At 41.2% G+C, this 18,445-nt stretch overlaps 2 protein-coding genes across 2 annotated transcripts; both read left to right on the top strand.

The window, feature by feature from the left end:
• Positions 1–1,447: 1,447 nt before the first annotated feature.
• On the top strand, positions 1,448–5,452 carry LOC131320081 (1-aminocyclopropane-1-carboxylate oxidase 1). The gene is made up of 3 exons (XM_058350656.1): positions 1,448–1,841; positions 1,925–2,148; positions 4,401–5,452. Exons 1-3 carry the CDS (start codon positions 1,740–1,742, stop codon positions 4,993–4,995), a joined length of 921 nt encoding a protein of 306 aa, XP_058206639.1. The 5' UTR covers positions 1,448–1,739; the 3' UTR covers positions 4,996–5,452.
• Positions 5,453–11,133: 5,681 nt separating this feature from the next.
• LOC131320080 (tetraspanin-2) lies at positions 11,134–15,654 on the top strand. Its single transcript, XM_058350655.1, has 2 exons — positions 11,134–11,772; positions 14,957–15,654. Exons 1-2 carry the CDS (start codon positions 11,275–11,277, stop codon positions 15,266–15,268), a joined length of 810 nt encoding a protein of 269 aa, XP_058206638.1. The 5' UTR covers positions 11,134–11,274; the 3' UTR covers positions 15,269–15,654.
• Positions 15,655–18,445: the final 2,791 nt, after the last annotated feature.

Here is an 18,445-nt window from a genome sequence, read left to right as displayed (position 1 = left end):
GATCTAAGGCCTTCTCAATTTCTCAAACTTCTACTAATAACTCGATATTAGTAAAAGAAACCTCACTTCGGGGACATCGGATAAAATTGAAACGACGGGGAGAATGGTAAAAGAAAAGAGAATAGTAGGTTCTGAATTTGATGTCATTACCCGACTTCACGAAAATAAAAACTATGCAAATACCAAAAGATAGAGATTTGCAACAATAGAATAACGGCCAAAGTTATGTACTCATTAGATTCTTTGATCATTTGCTATTTGAGGCCCCCGCATCGGACAGGGGTGTGTGCTGTGCAGCTTCGTGTTGCACAGCGTGCTGCACCGCCTCCGGCGAGGCTTTTCCGGCATCGGTCCAACGATCGGAGACGTTCACCGCGTAGAGCTTGTCGAGTTCTACACGTGCACCAAAAATCAGCTCGATCAAATATCGTTAAGGGCCTCATCCGAACATATATAACTTGAAAAAAATGGATTTAGTAGTTTTGATCCAGTGTTTCGTATCCATTAGGATTCATTTTTTTTTAAGTTATATATGTTCGGATGAGGCCCTTAACGATATTTGATTGAGCTGATTTTTGGTGCACATGTAGAACTCGACGAGCTCTACGCGGTGAACGTCTCCGATCGTCGGACCGATGCCGTAAAAGCCTCGCCAGAGGCCGTGCAGCACGCTGTGCAACATGAAGCTGCACAGCACACACCCTCTGTCCCCCTGCATCACGTAAGATTGTGTTTTACTTGAATCTTTTCCCGACAACTCAAAATAAGGTTTCGCATGCTAACTACAAAAGCAAACCCTCTAGGAACGCAAAGAGCTGATTAAGATTTCTAGTTCAAATATCAATATCAATGTTACTTTATAAGGTAATCCAAGACAGCCAAAACAGCCCACAGGATGCCTGCCTATGGGTTTCTTTGTCCAACTTGTCTGTTTCCACGCAATTCATTCAGTGGCACGGCCCCCTGTTTTACTAAAACAATTGAATTCCAATTCAAGATACAACCAGCCGAGAAAAAAAAAAAGATACAACCAGTAAAAGTAATGCTTTTTCGCATCAGTATGTAGAGAAAAAATGGCCAATTGTTGGGAAATCCGGGTACTCCCGGAGTACCATGTGGCAATGCCATGTGGAGTACTTCACGATCAGAAGATCGTCACTACACACTGTGGGTCACTCTTTGTTTCCAGCCATCCAACAAAAACAACTGATAATGTTCCTACCGCAAAATTTGTCGCAACGTAAATTGTTGGGAGTACCATATAGACAACGCCACGTGGTACTCCGGGAACGTTGAATAATCTCACTCGGACAAAAAACTAGAGTAGTTGACATAAATATAATAAGCATGGAGATCTAGATTGACAGAGAGAGAGAGAGAGAGAGAGAGAGAGCACATGATAGGCATCATTACAAGTTAGGAAACTTTGACGGGAAACAATACTTATTGCATAAGAGAAGGTTTTGGCCGCTTGGAGTTTCAGATAATAATAAAAAGATTAATCAACATGGGCAAAGTGAATTGAATTGGGACCCCATTGATTTGGGTTGCTCATCCCAAGGCACCAAAATAACGCTTTGTTCAATGTAACGGTTAGCCGTTAGCCTGCAACTACCCCTTTCCTCAAATTAACTGTATCCAAATGTATTAACAATATATTTGAAGTATCTGTCCCCTCAGCCTCTGTGCCTATAAAAACCCCCCATTAACTTGCAATATCTCTTCATTCTGAAACGGAGATGGAGGTCCCTCTGATAGACTTTGAGAAGCTTGATGGTGAGAAGAGAAGTGAAACCATGGCACTTCTCCACCAAGCTTGCGAAAAGGGGGGCTTCTTCCAGGTAAACGGGAATCGAACGGAATTTCAGTAATCGAAATGGAGTCTTAATAGTAGTACAAATTCTGACAAGCTTTGTTTTTGCAGATTGAGAACCATGGAATTGACAAAGACTTGATGGACAAAGTCAAGCAGTTGGTGAACCGGCATTATGAGGAGAATATGAAGGAAAGCTTCTATGAGTCAGAGATAGCCAAAGGGTTGGAGAAGAAGAGCATTACCTCTTGTGCAGACTGGGAAAGCACCTTTTTCATTTGGCATCGTCCGAATTCCAACGTCAATGAGATTCCAAACCTCTCAGATGATCTCTGGTGAGTAGTTCTAAAATTTCACCTGTCCAACTTTTAGCAAGAAATATAAATCGTTTAGAGTTTAGACAATGGAAACGAGGATGAATAAGCTTGAGCAAAGCAGTAGGCAGCGGCGATGCTTTACAAGCTACTCCATCCGTCCTAATTTTTTGTCCACTTGAAGAATCCGACTTCCTAAGTTAACATAATCATCACACTTAAAAGTTTTAATTTTAAAAGGACAAATGCTAATTGATACTCCTGGGGCACAAGTTATAGTGCATTAATTGTAAGGGAAATGATATTAGCACTTCAAAAATTAATGCAGGCACTCCAAAAAATAAAAGGAAGTGGCTTTGGAGTTACACTGATTTTGGAGTGCCTGCATCAATTTTTGGAGTGCCAATATCATTTCCCTAATTGTTATAAGAATAGCAAACAACTTTTTATTTCCAAGGTTAGTCAATACTGTAGATTCGGTAAACGAGGGGCTCAACTATTAGTATATTAATTGTTATAAGAATAGCAAACAACTTTTTATTTTCAAGGTTAGTTAATAGTACTGTAGATTTGGTGAACGATAGGTCTCGAATATTAGTACTAATTGTAGTAGCACCAAATATTTATTATGCCAAATCTACCCTTGTTTTTTATTAGTTGTTTATTGGTTTCAAAAATTAAAGTCAAGGTTTATGTTAGCTTTATTACTTTGTATGAGATATAATAATATGTTTATCATGTCAAATCCCTGAGTTTTTGTACCTTTAATTTTTGGTATTTTTGTTGATTTTTTTTTTGAATTTTTATTACTTTCATGTTTTTTTTTTTGACTAATCATCCGTTTCAACAAGAGAAGTCTGAAAAATAAAAGGTTATTAAAAATAAAAAAAAAGTTCACTGAAGATGAACAAAATACTAGCATATGATAGTTTTGTTTATGTATTGCCTTACATTATCTTTTATCCATATTTTTACACTTTATTTTATTCCACGTCGAGACGAATGATTAATCGCACAAATTAAGATAAAAAGCTAAATAATTTTTTTTATAAATTAAAATACTGAAAAAATACCTATTCAAAATTTTAGGAAGAATGACGAAGAACAAGAGGCTAGGATATTATAGACAGCCAATTGTGCGAAAGAATTGTTTTTTTTATGAGGTTTAATTGTTGACCTCATTAAGTTTTAGTAAGGTTGAGGAGGAGGATAGGGGTAGTTCTCATCCCCATTCTTTGTGACTAGAGTTTTTATTCTTTCCTATTTATGTATCGTTTTTTAATCTTAAAATAATGTAAGAATATAAATTTCGTTTGGGTAGAGGGTTCTATTGGATAATATGAAATGGTCAATTAATTGCGAGTAGTGCTACATGTACCGACCTCCCCGGTACCGAAATCGTACCGCCGGCCGCCGGTGGGCCATCTCCGGCCACCGGACGGCCGATCCGAGCCGTCCAAAAATTTTAAAAAAAAAAAACGAGGGGGCCTGCGCGGGAATCAACGGCATCCGAGGTGTGTAAGGTGCTTGATCCGAGCACCCTTTTTTCGTGTATATATGTATATTCGCGGGAATATACATATATACACGAAAAAAGGGTGCTCAGATCAAGCACCTTACACACCTCGGATGCCGTTGATTCCCGCGTTGGCCCCCTCGTTTTTTTTTTTTAAAATTTTTGGACGGATCGGATCGGCCGTCCGGTGGCCGGAGACGGCCCACCGGCGGCCGGCGGTACGATTTCGGTACCGGGAGGTCGGTACCAATATCATTTCTGATTAATTGCATCTGAGTAGAGGGTACTATTGGAAAATATTATGGTCCATCACCGATGCAATTCATGTTGTTTAGCTCCCCTAAACTAATGGTTGTTGTTGATTACAAAACAATTAATGTGGGCTATTGTAAATATAAAATTGCTGCATTTATTAGGGTTAAACTAATGCCCCAGGGCACTTATTAGCGGAATCGTTTCAAAAGATACCCTTCATAGGTTTTGAGTTAAAAAGCAAGCTTCCCAGATAAAAAAAGGAATGGGCAGATCTGAAATTTTACGTACTTTGGCACATTGACCTTTCAAAATGTACAAGTCATTTTGGAACATTCACATAAGACACAAATTGGAGAAACCATTCCGAACGGAGGGAATACTTACTGTTACTTACAAGGAAATCTAATGCCAAAACTCCTTTTTCTTGAATCATACAAAATAAGCTGTTCGATTTCGTGCACCTGTATACGTCTCCTGGCTAATCAAAGAAGCATATATGCAGCAATACGATGGATGCTTATATCAATCAACTTATCAAGCTAGCAGAGAAACTGTCAGAGCTCATGTGTGAGAATCTTGGTTTGGAGAAAGACTACATAAAGGAAGCATTTTCAGGAAGCAAATGTCCTTCTGTAGGAACCAAAGTGGCGAAATACCCCCAGTGTCCTCACCCTGAACTTGTTAGAGGACTCCGCGAGCATACGGATGCAGGCGGGATCATTCTCTTGCTCCAAGATGATCAAGTCCCCGGTCTCCAATTCCATAAAGACGGAAAATGGGTAGAAATTCCACCTTCTAAGAATAACAGCCTCTTTGTCAACACAGGTGATCAATTGGAAGTGGTAACTAACGGAAGGTACAAGAGTACTTTGCACCGTGTAATCGCAGACAAGAACGGGAGCAGAATCTCTATTGCCACCTTCTACAATCCTGCGGGAGAAGCCATCATTTCTCCAGCTCCCAAACTCTTATACCCCAACCACTTCCGCTTTCAAGATTATCTGAACCTTTATGGTTCAACTAAGTTTGCAGACAAGGGTCCCAGATTTGAATCCATGAAGAAAATGTTGAATGGGCACCCGAGTCTTCTTGTTTGAGAGAATAAGCACATCATGCTATGTGTCTTGCTAACTCCATATCTCTGTGTGCTTTGTTTAGTTTTACATTCTAGTTTCCAGCAGAAGCTAATATCTGTTGCTTCCTCGGATGTGTACAGAAGCTAAAATCTGTTGCTTCACTAGGGAATAAAATCACTCGGGTGTGTGTACTATGTGTACTAATACCACACCCCCAGAAGTGCTTAAGTTGTATTTGTATTTTCATCTTCTTTGTTTTCAGAAAAAAATCCCATTAGCTTCTCAGTTCTTGGAGATGTAGGGGGCCCACTGTTATGATGGTATTCTGAGAGCAGCCACTTTGTGCATATATTGCTAAAGGTTAGGTCTGTCTTCAATTGTCTCCCGCCCACATACCCAATGATTTGGGACTAGAAGGGTTCATTGTTGTTGTTGTTGTATCTTCTTTGTTTTCAATCAATGCTTCCTTGCCGTCTCATATGTATCAAGTAGCATTTTTAATTCAATTCCTCTTGTGGAATGGTAAGTCGAGGAAGACAAGAATCATTGGCGCTTGCTGCATCCATAAGCCAATGGGTTAAAGACTCGAACAAGTTTTCAGCTCTTTCTTCTCCATAATGTTAATTCAAACAAGAAACCAATTCATAACTCCAACAAGTTGGCTTGGTGATGAATGCCTGGACTTATGGTTTGCTCCCTCTTAAAGTCCCCGACTCCTAGCTTCAATTTTCTTTACGAGCAACTCTTTAGATCACCCCATCCCACCCCACGCCTAGGTGCGGAGTGTGTGTAAAATGGTTGTAGGAGGAACTATAAGCGGGGACGAACAGACATTGGGGTACTCGATTTCATAATATATTTTTATAACGAAAGGGTTGAGCAGTTCCAAAACCCCAAAAAGCGCAGAATAATTCTGAATATAGAAAGGATTGTGATTTTGGCACTCCAAAAATTGATGGAGAAGTTCCAAAACTGGATTGTGTTATACACAAAACGACGTTGTTTTGGAGTGCTAAAATCAATTTCTTTAAATAAAAAAAAATTGAAAAATGGGTCAAAATTCCACCTTCTAAGAATAGAAGCATCTAAGGAACACAGGTGATCAAGTGGAAGTGGTAACTGACGGAAGGTACAAGAGTTATTTGCACCGCGTAATGGCAGATAAGAACGGAAGCAGAATCTAAAACTAGTTTCGGTAAAGACTCAAACTAGTTTTCAGCTCTTTCTTCTCCAGAATCTAAATGCAAACAAGAGACCAATTCATAGTTTCAGTCGGACACCGTGTCGAGCAAGTGGTGTGCAGATTTCTTGACCCAGATATAAAGCCCTCCCTCCCCCTAAACCAAACCAATTAGACTAATACTACTCCAAAAATAGTGCGTACAAATACTTGTACTATTACATAAACCACGGCATTTATGGAGATGTATATTTTGGTTGGAGTCGTGTCGGAGAGTTTGTTATAATGGCGGTGTTGGACGGATCCGGATCCTTTACGAAGATTTTTCTGTAAGGATCGTGCGAGAGTTTTAATGGGTGAGGGCCACCTCGTAGAGAAAAGGATCCAACGGCCCAAAAAAAGGGCAGTCTTTTGTTAAAATGAAACGGCGTCGTCCAGTAACAAAAAACACAAACGGAAAGAATTTTAACACAAAGCCGTTAGCTCTACCAACCTTTCTTCTACCTCCTCAGGCCCCTTTTAACTGAACTAGCAAACCAAAACCGTAATCTCTCAAATTGGAAATAGAGTTTAATGGGACTTTCGAATCAGTAAAGTCTGGCTCAAATTTTTGCTTACGGATACTCAAAACTCTGTTCTTTTTCACAGAGATGAACAATGAAAGGCGTTGCTCGGTGGCTATTTTACAAAAATGATGCAGAGAGCTTAATTTGCAGAAATCAAAGTCCTGAAAAGAAAGCAGCTGAATCTCGAAAACAAAGATTTGAAAATCCACATCAGATGCGTCCTTGAAAAAAATGGATCAAACAACAAACCCTGCTGTTGGGCTGACTCAAAACGATGGACGGAGTTCTTCTGTGGACTTTGGATGAAAATGGGATGGACGGAGTTCATCTTTGACTAATTGGGACGAAAATGGGAACTAAGGTGGGAGCAGAAATAAAATTAAAATTGGAAACACACCATCGTCAAGTCCTGGCCGTGACCCATGAATCCTTGAAGAGGTTGGGGTGGGAAATCAAAAGGGGTTTTGGTCTGAGAGGGGGGGTTGAAACCAGGCAGTGTGGAATGGGGATGGAGAAGAAACAAAAGTGCGTTTGCTTTCCGTTTTTTCTTCGTTAGTGTTTAAGTTAGCTCAATGACGTCGTTTTGATTTTGCTTGCTCGACCAAAGTGTGTCCTCATAAAGAGCGCCCCAATGTAGAGCTAGGTCGGTTGCAGCATAATAAACTCGGAGGTCCGAGATCAAATCCACAGGGAGCCAATAGAGCTAGGCCGGAGGTTTGATTTACGAAGGGTTTTTAGCGTTAGGACCGCCAACCTTTAGGTTCGGCTTTGAGACGGCCAACTTTTGAGTGATTGAAATTCTCTCTACCTCTTAACTTGATTGAAAATGAAGTTTGACTTGAAATTAAAAGCGGCAAGGTCTAGGGGTTTATTCCGCCCATAACTTAGGTCGTTCAATACTTCTCTTCGATAACTCAAGTGAGAGTCATTGTCATTTGATCTTACTCGGAAGATTTAACCATGAAAATCAAGTTTAACTCATACAACAAAGTTTGGAGATGGAAAGGAACTCATTTAGACATTTTATCAAACACCTAGAGTGACAGAGTTCCAAGCATGCCGTGTGCCAAGGAGACTTGTCGACACGGCATCAAAGAAGTTAATAACCCTAAGTTTAGACCAAAGATTAGAGTTCAACAAGTTCTTTGAGGCTTTTTGACAAACACTTAGAGTGACATAGCTCCAAGCATTATATGTGGCAAGAGATCAAGTCCTTGCCTACACATAATCAAAGAGGTTAACAATCCTAGGTTTTGTTACATAAAAATGAACTTAATCCATTCACAAACCACATTAACCACAAGAAATGAAAGAAGCCATTAAATTACCCAAGTCACGAGATAAAAATTATCCCATGACCAAGCCTTTATCATTACTCAACCATAGAACAAGAATGACGAACAAGCATAAAAAGATAAATACGATTCATGGATAAAAACGAAAATAAACTTAAGATTACGAAAGATCTCAACCGTACCTACGACATTAATGAAGACGAAATACCTCAAAACCCAACTCTTCAATCTCCTTTGAAGAGATATGAAGAGTTTGAGAGGAGAGGGAGGTAGAGAGAGAAGTTCCAAGGGCTGAAAATGAAAAATATCCTCTCAAAATGAGATTAAAAACTATTTATAGTCTCAAACATGCGAGATACAAAAGTCTAAACTACCCCTGAAATGTCCAAAAGTCGGGCATAAAATCTGTAGAAACTTCCAAGTGCTACGGGTAGGACCATTTTTGGGCTACCGGTAGTAGTCTCGTTTTGCAATTTTGACACAGCTTCTGATCACTGGCTACGGGTAGTACCATTTTGGGATTATGGGTAGCGGCTGGACAGATTTCTTTCTCATTTGTTTCTTTAGCCTTTCCATGTCCTTTGGGCTTCTGTTGTCCCGCACACCCTCCGAAGTTACTTTTCATCATTCTTGGGATTCGATGATGGAGTGTCACATGGCCTCGGGTGTACGGATACCTTTAGAGTTGATCCATGGCGTCAAAACACGCCTTATTCACCTGAAAACGCCAAAAACACATCTTTCGTGCAATATCATTTAAATCAAGCAAGTTATGCACTTGTGTGTGACAAAAATGAGAGAGATAAGTCCTATTATTTACATTATAGAGGGCTGATCAGAGTTAAAAAAGAAAAAATGAGTGTCTTAATTTTCTGTCGTTGGAACCCTTAATTTTAATTTCAATTTTTTTAAATAAGGCAATTCATTCATTCATGCTTGAAGGCAAAGATTGCATCGGCAATATACAGTAATGCACCAAATTACTTAATCCGAGACACGAGTTACTGCATAAAGCATACCAGGCCGCAAACTCAAGGACACCTTGCAAAAGCAGCCGACACAAGTGTCGGCATAAGAATTCCGTCTAGGACTAGGCAGAGAGATACCAAACGGAATCCCAGCACAAACCATTAGACAATAAGCACATATGTAATAATAACAACAACAACAAATACAAGCGAGAAGGAAATATCAGCTCTCAAGGACGAGCCGCAAGGGCCGCCGGCTGGAATTGGACCAGGTGACCCAATCTAGAGTTGTGGAGTTCTCAGAGGCAAACCTTCGTTGCCACACAAGGCTTCGGGCGCTAATGCTGAGGTAGCACCGGGGAAGATCTCCGGCATGCCAAATGCGCCCACGATAGCCGAAGAACAAACATACCCAACCGCCAGATCTGTTGTCGAACAGCAACCAAAATAGGGAGAAATGCAGCCGACCAAACAGTACCGGTACTGTTCTTGGAAAACCTCGACACAGCCACTATCTACCACCGCTGCCACAGCCGAAAAGAACCCCAGAACACGACCACCACTGATTCTGTACCACCGAAACTCTCTACTTCGGCCAGACCACCAAAACCCTAACTAAAATCATTCACCCAACACCCACCGAATCTAGAGCACTAGAATGGTATAAACTGGATTGAAGAGACTCAACCGGTAGAAACCGAGCCAAACGGTGGGAAAAAAAAATAAAAAAACCCTAACCCCATCAGAGTCTAACCCCAAACCACCGTTGGATCCCTTAATTTATGAGGTGGCATTCTTCTATTAAAACCTTCACACGATTCTCACAGAAGATCCGGATCCGTGTTGGATGAGGCGTTGAAAGATTGTTGTAACGAATAACGAGATGCCTCTGTTCCTGGACATGGGGAGTAGAGGGATGAGTCGATTAGGGGGACCCTTGACTCCATCCTTTCAAGTTCTCAATTGTAAAAAAAAAAAAAAATACTAGGACTACATTGCCCCCAAGGGATGAAGGATCCTTAGTGCCGATGAATTTTCTGACCGTTTAATTTATTTAAAACATAAAAAAGATTACACAATTTAACGGCCGAAAAATCCTCTCGGCACAGAAATTAGTATATGAGTTTTCGGGAAAGAGGAAATCGAACATCCCCCCTCAAACACCAGACGGAAGGTAAATGTACCAGTGAACGAAAAGAATATGAGTACAGGGATTCATCTGTATATACCGCGTACATATATTTTGTGCAAAATATATTTTCAATTAGTAGTAATAATTTAATCAAGGGGTAGAATGGTAAACCAGTTTTCGTTTGTTGCGCGCGGACGCGTGGGAAAAAAAAAGCGGGTATGTAGAACGTCATGCGGTTCACACTATGGACAAGACAAGAAAGTTGAAAAAGCGTCAAAATTCGTTTCCCCACCGGCCCCGAGTAATTATTCAGTGCCCACACGTATATGTTGAATCCATATAATTAGCCTTGTTTTCCCCACCAGCCCCGAGTAATTATTTTACGTAGAGTAACTCTTATCGAAAGAAATGCTAAATTTTGAAGAGTGTTGAAGCTTCACGTGACGCTAATCTAAGATTACCAAATAATTATTCCACCATTCCCAGCATTAACCTCTCATCTAAAAATAAGATCCAACGCTTCGAGAAATTTTTGGGTGCTGGATGGGTACCACGTGACCGTGCTCACGTGGTGTCTGAGCAATGCATTCAGATCATCCAATAGTGTATTGGACGGTCAGATTGAAATCCTCTTTCTCTTCTTATCCTATCACTTTCTTTTCTTTTTCTCTCTTTAAATCCGAGCCGTCCAAAATTAAAATGGATTGTCCAAATGCGATGTCGCATACCCCGTGGGGATTGGGAGATGCTGCCAAGCAGAGGTGCTTGGCAGCGGTGCCGAGCGCATCTCGGCCGTCCAAAAGTGTTTTGGATGGCCCGGATGTAAAGGTACCGAACGAATTTAAAAAAAAAAAAAAGAAAAGGAAAAAGATGTTTCGATTCGGGCCGTTGATTCCGAGATGAACGGCCGGATTGGCCGCTCGGCACCCGCTCGGCAGGGGTGCCGCTCGGCAGGGTCCCCGGGTCCACCCCGTGGTGCCCAGCAAAAATTCCTCCAACCCATCCCCCTCTTTTTTTCTCTTTTTGATCAGCCCAACCCATCCCCCTCTGCTACTCCAAAAACTCACACACACACACTCACTCTCTCTCTCTCTCTCTCTCTCTCTCTCTCTCTCTCTACATCTCTCTCTCTCTCCCTCTCAACAGAACCAGCACCGCCATGGCAGTGAGCAACAACATAACCTCCGTCCTAAACTTCATCTCCCTCCTCTGCTCAATCCCCATCATCGCCTCGGGCATCTGGCTCGCCTCCAAGCCCGACAACGCCTGCATCCACTGGCTCCGCTGGCCCGTCGTCTTCATCGGCATCGCCGTCCTCCTCGTCTCCCTCGCCGGCTTCGTCGGCGCATACTGGAACAAGCAGTCCCTCCTCGCCTTCTACCTCATGTGTATGGCCGTCCTCATCACCGCCCTCCTCATCCTCCTCGTCCTCGCCTTCGTCGTCACCCGCCCCTCCGGCGGGTACGCCGTCCCGGGTCGTGGGTACCAGGAGTACCGGCTGGCCGGGTTCTCGGCGTGGCTGAGGAACCATGTTGTGAATTACGGGAATTGGGGGAAGATTAGGGCCTGTCTTGCTAATTCTGATACCTGTGCCAAGCTTGATAGAGATTTTATTACGGCTGAGCAGTTTTTTTCCGCTCATATTTCTCCTCTTCAGGTACGTCGGTTCCTCTGCTTTTGATTGTGCCTTGTTTGTTTCGTTGAAATGAACAGTGATGCAAATGAAAAATGGAATTGAATTCTCTCCTATCCTAAGTTCATGTGAACATTTAAGAAAAAAATGTCAAAAACCTAAGGGTTGGCCTAGCGGTCAATGCTTAGAGACTTAGAGATTTGTTTTCTCCTAAGCTCTTAGGTTCAAAAACCTCTTAGGTGTTATTAACTTTTTTGGGGCCAATTTATATAGAGCATTTGCTCCGACTTCAAGTGCGCTTCCCGCTAGTAAACAGATGGTTTATGGTCTCTAGGATTAATTAAAATACGTGCACGTTGGCTCGGATACTTCGTTATGAAAATATAAGAAAATAATAGTGATAATGAGTTGATAGAGATAGATAAAAAAATTTCATAAGAACCGTGCAGGTGTAAATTTAAAATTTATAAAAGAACAAAGTGAGTATATTCTATAATATCTCTTTTACTTTACTTTTTTCTCGACCTCTTTTTTCCCTCTAATATTGTTGAAATTCGAATATTGCCATTCACATCATTAAATCTTCCACCATAATTTGTCTCTCGACCATCCAAGGCACTAGTTGATTCCCTTCTTCTCTCATACCAACTTTGCTAGAACTCACGCATAAATGGAATTTTATCCTCTCAGGTTTTTAATTTAGATTAATTGGATGAGATCCGAACCATTGATTATATGAACGAATGCGTTAGATTTGGAGTCTTTTGTTTTGGATCGGAGAGAATCTGAACCCAATACAAATGTTGTGCAAATGTGTGGTTTGGGACTTTTAGATCCATCTTACACTCGTTTGGGTTTCCAACTTAATTGTGAATGATAGTAAAGCCAATATAGCACAGAGTGACCAACAACTTACGAGTAAAAATCTTACATTTGAAAGGTATATGTTCAATGAAGTTTGTCAGTGAATGTATAAAATTTTCAGTGTTAGATGGGTACCACGTGGTGTCGCTCGGTACATTCAAACCGTTCAAAACACGGATGAATATCACGTGTGACAGTTGAAAAAATTTCTCCAGTGAATGAAGTCAATGAGCCCGGATGTCCTAGAATTTCTTTATTTTGAAGAATAGAACCAAGAGTTAGTGGGTGGACCCACCACGTGAATTTGTTGTCTACACTCTACTGTAATCTGAGCCCCATTCTAACCACCGTTCGGCTAACTTTTTCGAGGGTCAAAATTGGCCTTAATTGGTGGGCCCAAAACATAACATGCACCATGCTAATGGATCGATCCGGTTCAATCTTCTCTTTTTTATGATTTTTTTGCTGGTCCATCTTAGTATTAATTTAAGTGAATACTATAAACATATCAAATTTCAGTATGGTCGATCTGTATACAAGAAGCTGAAAAGGGTTATATTGTTGCCAGCCTTGGCAGTATGACATGGAGAGAAATTTATTCATGGTGGAGCCGCCGTGAACAAGTTATTTACGGTTCCACGCAATTCTAGCCGTCTATTTCGATAATCAATGGTCCGAATTTTAGAAAAACTATTTGATAGAAGAATTTAACTATTCTAGCGAATTTTATTTTAAAATCTGGACCGCCCAAAACTCTTTTGGGCGCGCGCGATTGAGCGGTGTAGGTTCGGAAAGGGGTTCGTAATGAGGTGCTTATGTGTGAGTATTGTGAGCTAGAGAGGTGCGATTGGTTGATGATTAGTGGAAGGAAATGGAGAAGGAATCTTGAGGGGTGAGGGGAGGAGCAGGAGGTACGGAAGGAACAGAGGCAGCGCGTCCCTCTTGTTCTCCGCGGGATGTCTGGCCTTTTCCGAGCTTGAATGAGTGAGGTCACTTCTTTCCTCTGAGGAAGAATGTTCTCCTTCCTCAAATTCAGTGTTTACACACTCTCTCCTAGAAAAGGGTCGTCACTAATCATTAGGAATGTCAGAGGTATTTATAGGGCACCTGGGCCTGACCCAGGCCCAAGACGGCACTCCTATTAAATCCTGACACGTGTTCCCTCTGTACCACTTGGCCTTGAGGAAACTTGCCCTTCCGCGGACGCTTTTCCGCGGGACGACTCGAATTCCTGCGGCGATACCTCCACCCCAAACCACCAAGCCACAAGAATTTTCTCGATTCCCGCTGGAGCAGGGTCGCGACCCGCGGCGATCGTACTTTTCTCTGCGGGGTTCCTTCCGGACCCTGCCTCTTGGCCAGGACGGAACCTTGGGAACTCTTCAATTCAACTTTTTTGTGATTACGAGGTCCCAGCGACTCGTGGGCTCTTACGGCGGTCTCTCATTGCTAGAACTATTCCGGGGTGCATTTTACCATTCCGCGGCACCCGTGGGGCTCCGCGGTTACTTCCCGCAATGATCTTCCGCGGGGGCACCCTCGTGTCTTATTTGCACATGTGCTCTCTTCTCATTGGGTGGTCAACTATTCTTCTCCAGGTGGGGATTTGACCAAGGCCACCCTTTTCTGCGGGCCCCGTTGCCACGTGTCCGCAAGCAATTGAAGGGTCAAATAATCTCCCTTGGTCACAAGTTAATGATTTTGACCACGCCTACAAGCGGTTTACGGATTGCTCTGTAAAAAAGTTTCTCTCTATGTCATGCCCAAAGACATACATATGCGAGTGACATCAATCATCCTGAAGATGCAAAAATGGGCTACTCAAAGTGTGTGAATGGGCAAGATTGCCATCCATAGGTTATTTGTGGTTATTTTTTTAATAACTCAAGTGTCCGGGCAAGATTACACGTGAACATCGACTAATTTTAACTTGTTTAGCATTCAATGAGTATTAACGTTTATTGACATAGTTAGCTAAATTCTAGTGTTAAAAGGAGGACACTCAAGGCAATTTCATTAGAATTCTGGGGTCAAATTCATACAATAAAGTAAAGTTTTCATCAGATTAATAGGTTAGTGTGGAAGTCAGTGTGGTCAGGTGAACCCTCTTGACCATATCTAGCTCCGCACCTGTGTATGAGTTGTAAAACAGTTTTGTCACCCTCATTTCCGATTAATTCAAATTTAAAAGGATTTACTGTACATTCCGATAGATTGAGGGGTAATTTTACCGGTCGAGTGGGGTAATAAAATCGGACTCCGTATCAGTTAAGTCTTTCTCTTTTGCCTTGTTTCTTCTTGTTTTTTGAGATATGTAACCTATTCTTCATTTCATTTTATGCAGTCAGGATGTTGTAAGCCTCCAACCATTTGTGGATACCAGTTTGTCAACCCAACAATGTGGGTAAGCCCGGTGAACGCTTTGGCCGACCCGGATTGCGCAGTTTGGAGCAATGACCAAACCCAGCTGTGCTACAACTGCGATTCTTGCAAAGCTGGACTGCTGGGGAACCTCAGGAGGGAATGGAGGAAAAGTAACGTGGTCTTGATCATAGCAGTGGTGGTTCTGATCTGGGTCTATCTCATTGCTTGCAGTGCTTTCAGGAATGCCCAGACAGAGGACCTCTTCAACCGCTACAAACAGGGCTGGGTCTGATCATGCTGTTCCCAAACGCACCCCTTTTCCTCAAACTTATTTTTCCTTGAGATAGATATTTATTCACAGCGGGACCGTTAATAAGCTCTTTACAGTAGCGGTGAATCGCAACCGTCCAAAAGTATTTTGGACGGTCGCGATGCACCTCCTTAAAACTTCTTTACGGTGCCCTCCGTAAAGAAGTTTTTCTCTTTTCTTAGATTTTCTTCTGGTGCAAGTAAAAGTGTCTTTCCCACTCTTGTGTGTATATTTTTGTAGTTGAAGATAAGTTGGAATCAAGATTGAAAAAAAGGGAAGGGGGGAGGGGGGAAGAAGTACTAGAAGATAAGTTGGATTGTCCTTTTCAATTAGCTTTGCTCAATATAGTAAGTATTCTTTTCTTATCACGTGCATAAAGGTGTAGCATGGAATTCAATTCCAGTAATCAACTTTTGAAGGAGTGCTAGATTCTTGTAATTGAGGGGTCATTGTAGCTGTTGAGATGCTTCTTTTTTTTTTTGAACTGTTCACACTGATGGAGTTTGGGGAACTATAGCTTTATAGAGATTCTCAAAAAGTTCTTCAAATTGGGCACGCAATGATTAATTTTATTTCTAAATATTCAAAATAGATAGACAGGCGCATCAACTCCATTTAAAAAAAATTCTAAACATTAGATAGATAGGCCGTGGGCGCCTTTAGAAAATTCCTAATATTCGTAAAGGTAGACAGGCGTACCAACCGCGCATTAAACATTTCATAGGCTCCATGATCTCGCATTAGACCATGATTATTTTTGGGGCAAACTTGACTTTGTACCCTGGTAAATAAGGGTGTTTTTATGGCAAACGATAAAAAACATAACCAAGCCGAATAACTCAATCGATCAGAGTAAAAGAAATAAACTCATTATAGGATAGAAAAAAAAGAAAGAAAGAAAAGTGGCTAAGGGAAGAATAATTACACGCCGATGAGAAAAATTGAACTATGACTTCCTAGTAAGATGAAAGAGTCCTGACCAAATGAGTTTGTCCCGATTGGTTATAGTAAATGGGGTTCACAAACCTCAAAAGAACTTAGTCAAAAGTGTCGCATCAACTCCTCATCCCCCTCCTTCATCCACCATCCAATCGGGGTCTTAGCATAAAATTTTCGTAAGTCTATCCGCTGCATATCCAAAAATTTGATCATCTAGAATAAGTAAAAAAATAGTAGCCAAATTGATCACCAGAAAACAGTATATTATTGGAACACAAAATAAAAGTGCAGGTATGGTACCCCTTCCTCTCTCTCAAGAAACATTGCCCCGTCACACTATGAGGATCTCACCTTGCCTACGTCGTGACCGAAGTTAATGTCCTATCACGCGTGAGTGATGTTAGGAGTATGTTTAGCCCCAGCAAAAAATTAGGGGCTACATGAACTCGAGCTCGAGTATTGTCCAACTAAGTTCGGTCACGAGAAAACACTGTTGTGGACACTGCGAGTGAAATTTAAGTGAAGCCCAAAATGCAGCCCAAAATGGATCCCGTGGTATTCTCAGTTTTGGGCTTTGGGTTCCGAAGATTATTATGGATCGTATGCTACCACCGAAGCCCAACTAATTCCGTGTCCTAATGTTTCTTCGAAGCAATAATGAAATACCAATTCCGTGCTAGTCTCTCCCGAGGTTTGGATTGCACAGTCAGGTCCAATAGTAACTCGGCTGTAAGGTTGTTCCTCAATTATCAAAAAAAAAAATTGAAATATCAAAGCAAAAGTTTTTTTTTTATTATTTAAAATCTATTTGGGATTATCTCATGTCCCCTAAACTTTAAGCCTTTCATACTTCGGTTTGATTATCTCAAATTCATTATGATTAACGTATACTGTCTATCGAAATTCTTGAGTTTTGCAGTTTCTTAGGAGTATAAGTTCATGGGATCTTTTGTTTACAGAATAAAATCATGACTCCGGCCCTCCACTAACCTATCCATAGATGGTTGGCATACCCATTATTTTTTGCCCTTAAAACAATAAAAACTACTCCATACAAGACAGCCAAACTCAAAGGGAAAAGTCTAAATGTCGACACACCTAAGTTATACACAAACAAATTGGGACCCAAGTCTAGTACGACTTGGGTGCCATGATTGAACTCATCAAAACCTCTCCATTCTAGCCTGGATATTACTCCTACCAATTAGCTAGAAGATCAAGCTGATGAGGAACAGCTGGCCTCCAACTACCTCCCGCTGAAATCCAAGCTTTTGATGTCTGTTTTGGGTTGTCTTTTATTTCGCCTTTTGGTTCTTGTTGGCCTCGCATGAAAACAGGACACCTAATTAACCAGCTAGCCGAACTCATCACTGGGCCCTTTTCAGAACTGTGCTCCAACAAGACAGCCTTGGTACAACAATTTGGTGTTTATTTTTTATTTTTCCTGATTTCAGCTCTTGCTTGTTTCTGAAAAAAAATGGGTTTTTTATCTTTCAACCTTGTCAAAAAAGTGTATTTTTTTTTTCCCTTCTAACTTCTTACTTGTGCATTTTCTTTTATCCGCAAACTAATTTGCAGTTCTTTCTAGCATTTTTGACATCTTGTTCGGACCAAATTTACAGCGATGAGCACGAGTAAACAACACCCTTTAAAAAATTATTGTAACCATAGATTAGTAGGTAAACGTAGGGGCCAACAAGGAGACTATGGGATAAACAAAGTTCTAAAGACTTGACGGACGACGGTGAAAGGGTATAAATCCAATTTGGATTCCGCCAGCAAATGTGAGAGTACATAAAGAGAAGAGAATTGCATATCGATGCTTGCAAGCTTGCAGCAACCGAGTACGCAACAGGCCAAGGGGGGTTTGGAGCTAGCGTGAATCCAATACTATGTCATTACCTACTACAGCAATTAGTAGGGCATATGTTCTTGAGCATATATATGTCCTTTGCATCTGGGAATTTTTTTTTTTGCTTTATGGCATGAAAGCATGCATACAAGTCTATTTGTAAGATTGAGTTCGACAATTTCTTCTCTTATCATTTGGTTTTCATCTCCCAGGGAAAACTTTGAATAAAACCCCACCTTCAAATTACCTCATCATTGACAATGATGTCTCAAGGTGCAAAGCCAAAGTGTTGTCATGATGTTTGGATACAAAGTTAGGTATTTCCAGCTAAGAAAGATTCTAATTCTTTAGGATATGGGAATTTAATT

This window comes from Rhododendron vialii, chromosome 3a (assembly GCF_030253575.1).
Source record: "Rhododendron vialii isolate Sample 1 chromosome 3a, ASM3025357v1".
Taxonomy (NCBI): Eukaryota; Viridiplantae; Streptophyta; class Magnoliopsida; order Ericales; family Ericaceae; genus Rhododendron; species Rhododendron vialii.
Note: the sequence above shows the minus strand (reverse complement) of the source record. Positions and strands in the feature narration are given on the sequence as shown.